Source organism: Cetorhinus maximus, chromosome 10, assembly GCF_964194155.1.
Source record: "Cetorhinus maximus chromosome 10, sCetMax3.hap1.1, whole genome shotgun sequence".
NCBI lineage: Eukaryota > Metazoa > Chordata > Chondrichthyes > Lamniformes > Cetorhinidae > Cetorhinus > Cetorhinus maximus.
Genome location: NC_135888.1, coordinates 25,015,316 through 25,029,967, shown reverse-complemented (window position 1 = coordinate 25,029,967; position 14,652 = coordinate 25,015,316). Strand labels below are relative to the sequence as shown.

Here is a 14,652-nt window from a genome sequence, read left to right as displayed (position 1 = left end):
TTCAGATAGGAGAGAAACAAAGCTGGTTAATAGTAGGAAGAAAAGTAGTAAACAAAATTAGAAGGCAGTGGAAACAAATGCCAGCATCAAATAGGTCAAAGGGCAGAAAAGTGTTAAAAAGGCAAAATTAAAGGCACTCTACCTGAATGCATGCAACATTCACAACAAGGTAGATGAATTGACGGCACAAATAGAAGTAAACAGGTATGATCTAATTGCCATTACAGAGATGTGGCTGCAGGGTTGACCAAGGCTGAGAACTGAATGTTTAAGGATGCTCAGAATTTAGGTAGCATCAGTTAGGGTGGAGCTAAGAAACGGCAAGGGGCAGTAAACATTGGTGAGAGTTGTTTATAGGCCACCAGACAGTAGTGGTAATATAGGGCACAGTATAAATCAGGAAATTAGAGGTGCGTGTAACAAGGTCATAGAGTATTCATGGGGAACATCAATCTACATCCGACTAGGTAAACCAGGTTAGCACTAATACTGAGGAGGACAAATTACTGAAATGTATATGAGATAGATTTCTGGAGCAGTATGTTGAGGAACCAACTAGAGAATGGGCTATTTTAGATCTAGTATTGTGCAGTGAGAAAGGCCTGATCAATATGTATGTAAAAAGGAAAAGATTAGCAAAGACAAATATTACAGGCAGAGAAAGGAGAATTTATAATGGGAAATAAGGAAATGGCAGAGAAACTAAACAGTGTGTGTCTGTCTTCACAGAGGAAGATAAATAAATCGTCCCAAAATACTTGAAAACCAAATGACTAGTGAGAATGGGGAGCGAAAAGAAATTAGTGTTAGTAAAAAGGTAGTACTGGAGAAATTAATGGGAGTGAAAGTAGATAAATCCCCAGGACCTGATGATCTGCATCCCAGAGAGTTGAAGGAAGTGGCTGTAGTGGATGCATTGGTGATCATCTTCCAAAATTCTATAGATTCTGGAGTGGTTCCTGCAGACTGGAAGGTGGCAAATGTAACCCCACAATTTAAGAAGGGAGGGAGAGTGAAAACAGGCAACTACAGACCTATTAGCCTGACATCAGTAGAAGGAAAAATGCTTGAATCTATCATAAAGGATGTGATAACAGGACACTTAGAAAATAATGGTGGGATTGGGCAGAGTCAACATGGATTTATGAAAGGAAAATCATGTTTAACAAGTCTGTCGGAGTTTTTTGAGTATGTAACTAGCAGAATAGATAAAGGAGAACCAGTGGATGTGGTGTATTTGGATTTTCAGAAGGCTCTTGACAAGGTCCCACACACGAGGTTAGTAAATAAAATTAGGGCGCATGGGATTGCAGGCAATATACTTGTATGGACTGAGAACTGGTTAACAGACAGAAAACAGAGAGTGGGAGTAAACAGGTCATTCTCACGTGGGTAGGCTATGACTAGTGAGGTACTGCAGGGATCAATACTCAGGCCCCAGCTGTTCACAATATATATCAATGATTCGGATGTGGGGACCAAATATAATCTTTCCAAGTTTGCGGATGATACAAAGCTAGGTGGGAATGTGTGTTGTGAGGAGGATACAAAGAGGCTTCAAGGGGATTTGGACAGATTTAGCGAGTGGGCAAGAACATGGCAGATGGAATATAATGTGCAAAAATGTGAAGTTATCCACTTTGGTAGGAGGAACAGATGTGCAGAGTATTTCTTAAATGGTAAGAGATTAGAAAGTGTAGATGTACAAAGGGACCTGGGTGTCCTTGTCCATAAGTCACTGAAAGTTAACATGCTGGTGCAGTAGGCAATTAGGAAGGTAAATAATTTGTTGGCCTTCATCACTAGGGGTTTTGAGTACAGGAGTAAAGATGTCTTGCTGCAATTGTATAGCGCCTTGGTGAGACCACACCTAGAGTATTGTGTACAGTTTTGGTCTCCTTATCTAAGGAAGGAGATACTTGCCATAGAGGGAGGGCAGCAGAGGTTCACCAGACTAATCCCTGAGATGGCGGGATTGTGCAATGAGGAGAGATTGAGGAGACTGGGCCTGTATTCTCTAGAGTTTCAGCGAACGAGGGGTGATCTCATTGAAACTTAGGGTAGACGCAGGAAGGGCGTTTCCCCTGACTGTTGAGTCTAGAACCAGGGGACACAGTCTCAGAATAAGGGGCAGGCCATTTAGGACGGAGGTGAGGAGGAATTTCTTCACTCAGAGGGTTATGAATTTTGGAATTCTCTACCCCAGGGGGCTGTGGAGGCTCAGTCATTGAGCATGTTCAAGACATGAGTTCGAGAAATTGATAGATTTCTAGTTATTAAAGACATCAAGGGATATGGGGATGGTGTTGGAAAATGGCGTTGAGGTAGAAGAGTAGCCATAATGTGGTTGAATGGTGATCAGGCTAAAGGGGCTGAATGGCCTCCTCCTGCTCCTATTTCCCATGTTCCTACCTTGAATGAAGATTCTAATGTCATTTTTCTTTTTCCAGGGTTCCCCTGGTCCAACTGGTGAGGCAGGGCCGCCTGGTCCTCCAGGAAAGAGGGTAAGTGTAAACATAGCAATACACACAAACACACACACACACACACGAACAGACACACACACACACACACGAGCACACACACACACACACGAACACACACACACACACACACGAGCACACACACACACGAACACACGAACACGAACACACACGAGCACACGCACACACACACACACACGAGCACACGCACACACACACACACGAGCACACACACACACACACACACACACACACGAACACACGAACACACACGAGCACACACACACACACACACACACACACACAATCCCTGTAAAACCATTCAGACTCTTGGTGACAGCTCACTACACAAAGCTATAAACACTAACAGGAATCATGAGTATTTTCAACAGTTTATGTGATTTCCTCTTCACTTAAAGAGTGTACCTTTAAGATGTTTACTTGGTGCTTTCTAGGGTCCTCATGGTCCAGCTGGTCCTGAAGGAAGACAAGGCGAGAAAGGAGCAAAGGTAAGGAAGAGAGATGTTCACAAACAAGCCGTTTGGAGATCAGACATGCTGTATTATTCTCATTAACCCCGGGGTGTTCTCTTATTAATCCTGATTCCTGCCATATCTCCACATCTCTTAACAAGTAACTCCCCATTTCCCATTTCAACTCTTCAATAACTCATTCTCATGGGACTGCATTCCCACATTCTCTCACCAATTTGTGTGAAGATGTTAGAGTTGTATGGCTGTATCCTCTTGTTCTGAATCCCCGAGCTGAGGAAATATTTCGCCCTTTTGGACCTTGCCAATTCCCGTCATTATTTTAAACACTCTGATCAAATCCTAGTTTAGCCGGCTAATCTCCAGGGAATATTCCCAAGTTTACTTTGACTCTTGTCATAACTCAGACCCATCCTGGCGAATTGTTGCTGGATGGCTCCTGAGGCTGGTGTCTCTTTTAAAAGCAGGACATTTAAAACAGTGTTCCAAACAAACTCTGACCAAGAGAGCAAGAAGATACTCTCCAGTTGAGCTCTGTTACTGCGATGATGATGACTAACCAGTTGATCCTACATTTGAAAACTTCATTCTGATTTGGATAACTTGAATCTTCCCGACTTGCCCAGCCAATATCAGTCGCTTTCTGTTCCGCCTTGTCAATGGCATAAAACAAAAAGGACTTACAGAGGAAGATGGCTGTGGTTGTTGGGAGGCCAGGACATCACTGCAGGAGTTCCTCAGGGTAGTGTCCTCAGCCCAACCATCTTCAGCTGCTTCATCAATGACCTTCCTCCCATCATAAGGTCAGAAGTGGGGATGTTCGCTGATGATTGCACAATGTTCAGCACCATTCACGACTCCTTAGATACTGAAGCAGTCCATCTCCAAATGCAGCAAAACCTGGACAATATCCAGGTTAAGGCTGATAAGCTGACTTGGAAATATATCGCCGTTCCCTCACTGTTGCTGGGTCAAAATCCTGGAACTCCCTCCCCAACACCAACAGCAATAAATGCTGGCCCAGCCAGCTAAGCCCACATCCCACAAATAAATTTTAAAATATTACATTGCACCTTTCATGCCCTGGGATGAACCAAATATTTCTGCAGCCAACTAAATCCTGTTAAAGTGCACTCACTGCTGGAATGCAGAGAAATACAATGAGGTTCTGGCCAGATAATTGATTTTTACTGATATTGGCTGATGAATAAATATTGATGCAGGAAGTCCCCAGAGAGAACTCCCCTGCCCCTCATCCAATAGTGCCATAAAATCTTTCATCTCCTCTGGGCCTCAATTTAAAGATTCATCTGAAAGATGGCCACTCAGACAGTGCAGCACTCCCTCACTACTGACCCTCCAACAGTGCAGCACTCCCTCACTACTGACCCTCCAACAGTGCAGCGCTCCCTCAGTACTGACCCTCCAACAGTGCAGCACTCCCTCAGTACTGACCGTCCAACAGTGCAGCGCTCCCTCAGTACTGACCCTCCGACAGTGCAGCGCTCCCTCAGTACTGACCTTCCGACAGTGCGGCACTCCCTCAGTACTGACCCTCTCACAATTCAGCACTCCCTCGGTATTGCCCCTCCAACAGTGCAGCGCTCCCTTGGTACTGACCCTCTGACAATGCGGTGTTCCTTCAGTACTGACCCACTGACAGTGCAGCCCTCCCTCAGTACCAGCACCGGCAGTGTTGACCTAGATAATGTGCTGAAATGCCTGGAGTGGGGCTTTAACTCCTGCGCTGCTGCGTCTGAGGCGAGATCGCTGCCCACTGATCTGTGGCTGATGCCCTGATCCAGCTGTTGGCAGTTCGATAGGGAGTACATAACTCTCCATCCTCCTGATTGAGCAGCAGACTCCTTTGGATGAGGTTAATGTAACAAAGAGAGCGAAGTGGATTGATGGAGATGAAATAACAGGAGTTTTGGCCATAGGTGTCTGTCACACTGATTTACTCTGACAAACCACATTCTGCCTGAACCCAGCTCTTGAAATAGTGTCCATTTGTTTCCCTGCTTTATGGGTGCCTGACCCAACAGGTAACACAATGTATGTCATCGTTAAAAAACGTAGGGGAAAATTTTCCCCCCATTGCGGGGGGAAGTGCGGCAGCAGACACGGGCAGGCGCGCCTCCGATCGGCGCCCCCATTTTACGTGGTCGGGCCAATTAAGGCCCACCCAGCGCGATGTCTGCCAGGAAGCGCTATGCGCTCCCTGTGCAGGCGCGGGGAGGGGAGATTCCCTCAGCCAAGAGTGTGCTCTTTCGCACATGCACACGAAAGATCTCACGCACCCCCCCAAGGCTTAGTGCTGCCTGAGGGAGATCAGCTCCAAATTAAAAATTGTTGCACAAATGATAGAAAGATTTCCCTGACATGTCGTCTCATGTGACACTGTCACATGAGTTGGGACATGTCCATAACTGTTATTGAAACCGTTATTAAAAATTTAAATACCCTCATGAAACCTCATCCCGCCCGTGGATGAGGTTTCATGCCTTTTCTGAAGCCCACCAGGGCTCCCGGCCTGCCCGCCAACCTTATGGTTGGACGGGCAGGTCCATTAATGAGGTTAATTACTTTTTCAATGGCCTCAATAGGCCGTTGACAGGTTGGTGGGCGCTCAGCTGACTCAGCTGTGCCCCCGCCGACCTGAAAATGGAAATGACGTGGGATGACATCGGGAGTTCTTCCCATAGAAACAGGTGGAGGCCTTTCAGGCCCTTGAGCCTGTTCTGCCATTCACTTAGGTCATGCAAAATCCTCATCTACCATCTAACTCTATCTGGCCACCTATAACCCATAACCCCCTTACCCAACAAAAATCTATCAGCCTTAGATTTGATTGAGTGAAGTTGTGTGTGAGTTAGTGTTCGAGCTGCAGTTATTTGCTGACACTGTAAATACCCACACTGGATATCCTTTTTTTCACTCACTGTACCCCTTTACGGATTCACAATATACTCACCAGGGCTTTGGCTCACATTGTGGCAAGCTGCAGTCGTCTAGGTTTTCAGATTGGCCTAATTATCTTAACCAGGTCAACGCAAGCGTTTACATCTTGCTTGAAATCAACCTGGGCTTGTAGACATTCCTCACTGTTTTAGTTCAGTCATGAGGAACAGAACGTGAATCTGTTGTGAGGAGAATATTTTTACGCAGTGAGTTGTTGTGATCTGGAAGGCGCTGCCTGAAAGGGCGGTGGAAGCAGATTCAATAAGAACTTTCAAAAGGGAATTGGGTAAATGCTTGAAGGGGGAAATTTGCAGGGCGATGGGAACTGGCACAGACATAAAAACCAAAAATGCTGGAAAAACTCAGCAGCTCTGACAGCATCTGCAGAGAGAGAAACAGAGTTAACCTTTTGAGTCCGTATGACCCTTCTTCAGAGCAGACTTGAAACGTTAACTCTGTTTCTCTCTCCACAGATGCTGACAGACCTACTGAGTTTCTCCAGCATTTTTTGTTTTTATTTCGGATTTCCAGCATCCGCAGAATTTTGCTGTCATCAATTGGCACAGAACTGATGGGCTGTCTGGCCTTTTCCTGTGCTGTGTGATTCTATGAGAGTATTTACTTCGGTAATCAGAATAGAAAAGCAGAATATTTTATAAAAGATGTGAAACTTTTAAATGTCAATGTTCAGAGAGACCTGGGTGTGCCCTTAAACAGAACACAGAAAGTTAGCATGTCGATTAGGATGGCGAATGACATGTTGGCCTTTACTGCAAGGGGATTGGAGTACAAGAATAAAGAAGTCTTGCTACAATTGTACAGGGCTTTGGTCAGACCACATCTGGAATACCTTGTGCAGTTTTGGTCTCAACATTTAAGAAAGGATTTACTTACATTGGGGGCAGTACAGAGAAGGTTCACTAAATTGGTCCCTGGGATGAGGGGGTTGTCCTATGATGAGAAGCTGAGTAAATTGGGCTTATGCTGTCGAGATTTTAGAAGAACGAGAGGTGATCTGATTGAAACAGAAGATTCTGAAGGGGTTTGACAGGGTGGAGGCTGAGAGATTGTTTCCGCTGGTCGGGGAATCTAAAGCACGGGGGCACAGTCTCAGGATAAGGGACCGATCATTTAGGACTGAGGTGAGGAGAAATTACTTCATTCAAAGGGTCGTGAACCTTTGGAATTCTCTACCCCAGAGGGTTGTGAATGCTCCATCGTTGAATACATTTAAGGCTGGGATGGACAGAGTTTTGGTCTCTCAGGGAATAAAGAGAAATGGGGAGCGGGCAGGGAAGTGGAGTCGAGGTAGAGAATCAACCATGATCTTATTGAATGGCGGAGCAGGCCGGAGGAGCCAAATGGCCTACTCCTGCTCCTATTTCATATGTTCTTATGACCATTAACTAACTGAGCCTTCACAATGTCTTTTATTCTCCACAGGGCGACCCTGGTGCTGAAGGTCCTGCTGGTAAGACAGGCCCAGTCGGCCCACAAGGATCTCCAGGCAAACCGGGCTCTGAGGGGCTGCGAGGAATCCCAGGCCCTGTTGTGAGTAAAGGACTCCTACTCCAAACCAACACGATTGGTTTTTACAATCGCTTTATTTCAGTAATAGATCCCTGTCTCTGACAACCTGAAACCTTTTGTTTGTTTAACACACTTTCCTTTCATTAAATTTAGGGTGAGCAAGGTTTCCCAGGCCCTCCCGGTCCAACAGGTCCACCAGGCCCGATGGTTAGTAAACAAAACAATCACAGTTAAACTTTGTTTCTGCAGTAGGTGGTGAGCCTGATAGTTACACTGATATTTTGTTCTGTTTTTAAGGGTCCTCCCGGATTGCCAGGTCTGAAGGGTGACCCTGGTACAAAGGGTGAGAAGGTATGTTTTTCAGATGGGGCACAAGGTTAATGCTTCCATTGATGATGTAGTACGAGCTGGTCTCACTGACACACATGGGTCCTTCCTGCCCAGGCCTGGGTCACAGGCTCTTCATCAAACACTCTCAAGTTAACCCTTCCATAAAAAGCAGACCAAAGTTTGACACTGAGCCATATAAGGATTTGTTGGGATAGGCGACCAATGAGGAGAGGGTGACGCAGAGGTTTAGGGAGGGAATTCTAGAACTTAGGACCAGGCAGCAGAATGCACGGCCTCCCAATGGTGGAATGATTAAAATCGGGGATGGAGGGTTAGGGGTTACAGAAGGTCACAGAGATAGAGAGGGGCGAGGTCTTGGAGGGTTTGAAAACAATGATGTGAATTTTAAAATTGAAAGCTCTGTCAGACCAGGAGCCATCATAGTTCAGCAAGCACAAGGGTGGTGGATGAATTCTCAAAGATTAACTGACATTCTTGAGGTTCTTGTCGCTGTGAATTTAGCAGTCTTACGGCTGGGATGACTGTTGATTGGTGAGTCCATGTCTTGTGTTCCAGGGACATCCCGGTTTGATTGGTTTGATTGGGCCTCCAGGAGAACAGGGTGAGAAAGGTGACCGAGGCCTGCCTGGCCCTCAGGGGCCCGAAGGTTCAAAAGGAGATACGGTAAGCATTGAGTGACCAAGTGTTCCTTGAGCATCACATAAGCTATTAGCACCTATCCCACTCTGGAGAAACCATCTATCAAAGCACCTGGATGAATGGATTCATCCTAAAATATTCTATTTCATCGTAGAACCAGTTGAATGCTATTGTTATCAAGCAGGCAGCTTTGTCTGATTTCTTTTTATCCATTCTTGAGATGTGGGAATTTCTGGCAAGACCAGCATTTATTGTCCATGCTAGTTGTCTTGAGAAGGTGATGGTGAACCACCTTCTTGAACTGCTAGTGGCTTGATACAACTGAGTGGTCACTTCAGAGAGTAATTAGGAGTCAACCACGTTGATGTGGGTCTGGAGTCACATATAGTCCCAGACAGGGTAAGGGCAGCAGCTTTCCTTCCCAAAAGGACATTAGTGACCCAGTTGGGTTTTGACAACAATCTGACAGCTTCGTGGACACTTTTACTAATCCCACATTTTTTATTTCCAGAATTTTTAAACTGAATTCAAATTGTCAAACTGGTGACAGAAGGAGTTGAACTCCTGTTCTCTGGATTATTAGCCCAGTAACAGAACCACAACACCACATAGCCCGGTAAAGTCTTGTATCCAGGAATTTACAATCCATGTCTATGAATCTTTTCCAGGGTGTCCATGGTCAGGCCGGTCCTATTGGCCCTCCCGGTCCTCCGGGATTAACTGTGAGTATTGAATGCTCCTGTTATGAAACAGCAGTTTGCTAAAGTGGAGTTATTTAAAAATCCCAGAGGGAAACTTTAAACAACTGTCATAACCTATATTTTATTTTTGTATGTTTGAGATGCAACTCTAAATTCAGGAATCAGACCACCAGTTCTCGAGAGGTTTTATATTAAACTAAATGAAACATTTTATTAAGTTACAACACATTAAACACATATACATGGCTACAAATTACTACTATCATAACTTTTAACAAATTCCCAAACTAACCTCCATTAAGGCAACAGCAACATAGACTTAAACAGACACCAAAGTATTCTCACCTTAAATTTCAAAATGAGGTTCCTTTCACTTTGGTTCCTGTGGAGGCAGTTGTAGGCTTACAGCTATTTTGATCTTACTAATGTATAAGACTGCCCTGCACACACAAAACTGCTGAAGTTAGACCTAGCACAGCTCATCGAATGTAAATTCTCATTGTATCACCATCCTCTTTGAGCTCCACCTCTTGTAACAATAAAACCCCTTTCAAAGTACCAATTTTATTAGTAATATAAACATACTGCTTGGTCTCTGCTAGCTAGGTTCCAGATTTCACTCCCCTTCTTGATGCTCTATTCAAAAAATGCAAATGCACTCTACCTCTCAAAACTAATATACATCAAAGCACCCAGACTAGCTGGCTTTAATCCAATTAAGACACACACAGACTAAGCCTATATTTTAAAAGAAAAATATTTTCCAATAATATTATATACATTAATAGCTTCATGACAGGTCCGATGTAACTGAATGTTAATAAAATTATTTACTGACCTTATCACATCTTTGCCAAGCTGTTGAGTGATTTGTTTTCCCAAAGTTGAGCTTTAGGCAGGTTTGGAGATGTTGGAAAATTTGGCTAATGGACAGAGACTCAAAGTTCAATTGAGAAGGACATCATTTGGAAAGTTGGCTTTGAAGAACCACCTTGCCATCTCTCGGCTGGCCCTTTGAGTGAAATAGCGTTTCATGACCTAGTTCCCCCCAAACTCTTGCATCGTCCATATGCAAGGCATGGGAGCTCCAAACTAAACTGTTTCACATTTTTAACATCATCATCTATTTCAGCGTCAAGGTTCCCTCTCGAATCTGGAAGCTAGATTTTAGTCACTCTCCAGTCTCACATGGTACAAACCTGAGTCCTAGTCATTACCCCACTCGCTTTTTACTGGATTTAATGTAGATTATGTTTAACCTACCAAGTTGTTCTCAAAATGACGAATGTTACCTCAAAAACAGAATTACCTGGAAAAACTCAGCAGGTCTGGCAGCATCGGCGGAGAAGAAAAGAGTTGACGTTTCGAGTCCTCATGACCCTTCAGCAGAACAGAATGTTACCTCATACTAACACAAGAGACTAACACAATTAATATCTTTGTTTATAATTAAACAGTAATGTGAAACGCCTAAAATTGACAAATGCTATCTACACATAAATGCAATGCGAAAGTCCACAATAGCTTAATTTCCCTTTGTACGAACAGCTAACGAGTGAGTTCAGAGTTTTCAATTAAATGAACTGACTTTGTATTCCTGCACGTAAAATTCAGCCTCTCACTATCCTCCTGTACTTAGCCTGTCCTTCGGGTAGGTAATGAGAGTGAGACCGAATTAACAATACTCTGTAGGTCTCCCAATCACAGGAGAGGCAGATGTGGCCACTTCATCATCTGTATTGAATTTAAAAATCTTCAGAAAGGGAAATTGCCCCTGACTTTTCCTGGATCAAAGATCAGTCAAACCAACTTCCTGATTGTTGTTTTGATGTGGGAGCTGCTGGAAGGGTCAGCCTGTGATACCCTCCCTAATTGCCCATGAGCTGAGTGGCTTGCTAGGCCAGTTCAGAGAACAGCTAAGAGTCAACCACATTGCTGTGGGCCTGGAGCCATATGTAGGCCAGACCAGGTAAGGACGGCAGATTTCCTTCCCTAAAGGACATTAGTGAATTAGAACTGGCCAGTAAAAGCAAGGTTGGCCATTCAGCCACAGCTGGTTGCTTCAATATGAGACTAGCTAAATGTCACCTTACACGTAGGTGAATCTAGCTCCTGACGTTGTGTTAAAAACCCACTAACCAATGAATAAACTGACTCTTGCTTTCTTTTTGTAGGGTCCACCTGGTCCTAAGGGTTCTAAAGGCTCCTCGGTGAGTATATCTCTAGATAATGCTTATAGATGGTGATGGGGTGGCTCTGCGACCCTCTGTTGCTAAAAAACAGGAAACGTTTTCCTAATCGGTTTGATTACATTAACAGAAAGTGCTGGAAAATCTCGGCAGGTCAGGCAGCATCTGTGGAGAGAGAGAAACAGAGTTAATGTTTCAAGTCCAATTTACCTGGGTTCGAAAAAGAGTCGTATTGGCCTCAAAATATTAGCTCCATTTCTCTCTCTAAGGCTGCTGCCAGGCATGCAGAATTTTCATTTCAGATCCCCAACATCCACAGTAATTTGCTTCGATTACATTAACACTCTATTCTCTTCCATTGAAAAAACATAATTTGCAAGACCCTAAGCCTGACTTTACAGACTCCTGTAGGTAAATTTCCTCAATCCTGTAGGTGATTTTCCTCACTCCTGTAGGTGAATTTCCTCACTCCTGTAGGCAAATTTCCTCACTCCTGTAGGCAAATTTCCTCACTCCTGTAGATGAATTTCCTCACTCCTGCAGGTGATTTTCCTCACTCCTGTAGATGAATTTCCTCACTCCTGCAGGTGATTTTCCTCACTCCTGCAGGTGATTTTCCTCACTCCTGTAGATGAATTTCCTCACTCCTGCAGGTGATTTTCCTCACTCCTGTAGGTGATTTTCCTCACTCCTGTAGGTGAATTTCCTCACTCCTGTAGGCAAATTTCCTCACTCCTGCAGGTGATTTTCCTCACTCCTGTAGGTGAATTTCCTCACTCCTGCAGGTGATTTTCCTCACTCCTGCAGGTGAATTTCCTCACTCCTGCAGGTGAATTTCCTCACTTCTGTAGGCGAATTTCCTCACTCCTGTAGGTAAGTTTCCTCAATCCTGTAGGTAAATTTCCTCACTCCTGCAGGTAAATTTCCTCACTCCTGCAGGTAAATTTCCTCACTCCTTTAAGTGAATTTCCTCACTCCTGTAGGTGAATTTCCTCACTCCTTTAAGTGTATTTCCTCACTGTGTGGGGTCAATTTCAGATCAGGACAGGCAATGGATAAAAAATTGAAAGAAGGACAAAATGACTGCCCCTTATGTCCAGGAGTTAAAGGGTTAATGTTGTTGCACATCTTGTATCAAATTTGGATCTCTGTTATTTAACAATAAGTGGATACTGCCTTCTTTAAATAGCACAGAGTGAAGTTTCATCTGTGCATTGTGTATTTGAACAATAACAGTAAACACGTCAATAAAATCTGTTCTCATTAGGAAAGAAAACATCAGGGAGAGATGGAAGTGAGAGTTCCTCAGACCACAAGAGGAATTGGTGTGTTAGATGTAGAGGGTTTCTTGCACATAACAGGTCAAGATGGATTAAAGAAAATCCAAATTTGACAGAGTTTGTGGAGAAGTCAGTTCATGTCGGCGGGCCAGTGTTTGCTGTTGGCAGCAGCCTCAGCCCCAAGGAGTGAGAGTACGGTACCCCTGAGGACTATTCCTGGAATTTCAAACATGCAAAGCTCCCCACGGAGAGCACCTCATTACGTCAGCTCTTTGCAGTTGAGATTAACGACCACTGCAAAACAAAACTGAAGTATTCAAGGAGGAACTGGATGGTTTTTGAATTCTACAGCAAGTGTAGGTTTTTGGTGCCCATATGAAGGCTAGAGAGACAGGCTGAACTCTCAGTCGTGCACTGCTTTTCACATCCACAATCTTCAAGGCTATTTCCCAACCAATCAACTATCTTTGAAGTGTAACGTATGCAAGTACAGCAGCCAATTTGTGCACAGCAAGGTCCCAGTAATTGTTTGAAGGTGGTGTTTGAGGGATGAATGTTGGCCAGGAATCTGTGTGAGAAGTCCCCAGCTCATTTTAATCTAAGCCATAAGGTCCTGAACAGGTAGAGAGGATCTTTGTTTAACAGGGTCCAGTACAGACTCGCCAGAACAATACTGGTCCTGCACTGGTCCAGTACAGATTCAACAGAACAACAGAGCTTTAAAGAATTAAATGATGGGAACAGGTTGCACAAATGTGGCTTGTATTCTCTCAAGGTTAAAAGATTTGAGGAGTGATTTAATCAAGACCTTTAAAAGGATGAAGAAATTTGATAGGGTCGATAGAGAGAAACTCTTTCCTCTGGTTGTTGTGGGGGCGGGGGGTGGGGGGTGGTCCAGAACAAGGGGGCAGAACCTTCAAATTCAAGCCAGGTTGTTCAGGGCTGATGTCAGGAAACACTTCCTCACACACACAGGGGAGTGGAATCTGGAACTCTCGGCCTCAAAAAGCTGTTGAATCTCAGGGTCAGCTGGAGCTATCAATACTGAGACCGACAGATTTTTGTTGGGCGAGGGAATCAAGGGACGTGGAATTAAGTTGAAAAATAGGGTTAAGATACAGACCAGGCAAGATCGGGATGAAGGCCAGATATGGCTCAAGAGGCTGGAGAGTGGAGTGTGTAATAATGGTGTGAGACTGGACAGTGCTGTGTGTAATAATGGTGTGAGACTGGACAGTGATGTGTGTAATAATGGTGTGAGACTGGACAGTGGAGTGTGTAATAATGGTGTGAGACTGGACAGTGATGTGTGTAATAATGGTGTGAGGCTGGACAGTGGAGTGTGTAATAATGGTGTGAGGCTGGACAGTGGAGTGTGTAATAATGGTGTGAGACTGGACAGTGCTGTGTGTAATAATGGTGTAAGACTGGACAGTGCTGTGTGTAATAATGGTGTAAGACTGGACAGTGCTGTGTGTAATAATGGTGTAAGACTGGACAGTGGAGTGTGTAATAATGGTGTAAGACTGGACAGTGGAGTGTGTAATAATGGTGTAAGACTGGACAGTGCTGTGTGTAATAATGGTGTGAGGCTGGACAGTGGAGTGTGTAATAATGGTGTGAGGCTGGACAGTGGAGTGTGTAATAATGGTGTAAGACTGGACAGTGCTGTGTGTAATAATGGTGTAAGACTGGACAGTGGAGTGTGTAATAATGGTGTGAGGCTGGACAGTGGAGTGTGTAATAATGGTGTGAGACTGGACAGTGCTGTGTGTAATAATGGTGTAAGACTGGACAGTGCTGTGTGTAATAATGGTGTAAGACTGGACAGTGGAGTGTGTAATAATGGTGTAAGACTGGACAGTGGAGTGTGTAATAATGGTGTAAGACTGGACAGTGGAGTGTGTAATAATGGTGTGAGGCTGGACAGTGGAGTGTGTAATAATGGTGTGAGACTGGACAGTGGAGTGTGTAATAATGGTGTGAGACTGGACAGTGGAGTGTGTAATAATGGTGTGAGACTGGAC

At 44.3% G+C, this 14,652-nt stretch overlaps 1 protein-coding gene across 2 annotated transcripts in view; it reads left to right on the top strand.

Annotated features, from left to right (window-relative positions):
* The window catches only part of col5a1 (procollagen, type V, alpha 1), a 357,252-nt gene that overhangs the window by 324,309 nt on the left and 18,291 nt on the right, over nucleotides 1-14,652 (top strand). For both annotated transcript variants that reach the window (XM_078550223.1, XM_078550222.1), the window contains exons 54-61: nucleotides 2,451-2,504; nucleotides 2,939-2,992; nucleotides 7,379-7,486; nucleotides 7,619-7,672; nucleotides 7,763-7,816; nucleotides 8,372-8,479; nucleotides 9,124-9,177; nucleotides 11,331-11,366. In XM_078550223.1, the coding sequence (XP_078406349.1) occupies nucleotides 2,451-2,504; nucleotides 2,939-2,992; nucleotides 7,379-7,486; nucleotides 7,619-7,672; nucleotides 7,763-7,816; nucleotides 8,372-8,479; nucleotides 9,124-9,177; nucleotides 11,331-11,366 (522 nt within the window). The remainder of the gene's footprint in view (nucleotides 1-2,450; nucleotides 2,505-2,938; nucleotides 2,993-7,378; nucleotides 7,487-7,618; nucleotides 7,673-7,762; nucleotides 7,817-8,371; nucleotides 8,480-9,123; nucleotides 9,178-11,330; nucleotides 11,367-14,652) is intronic.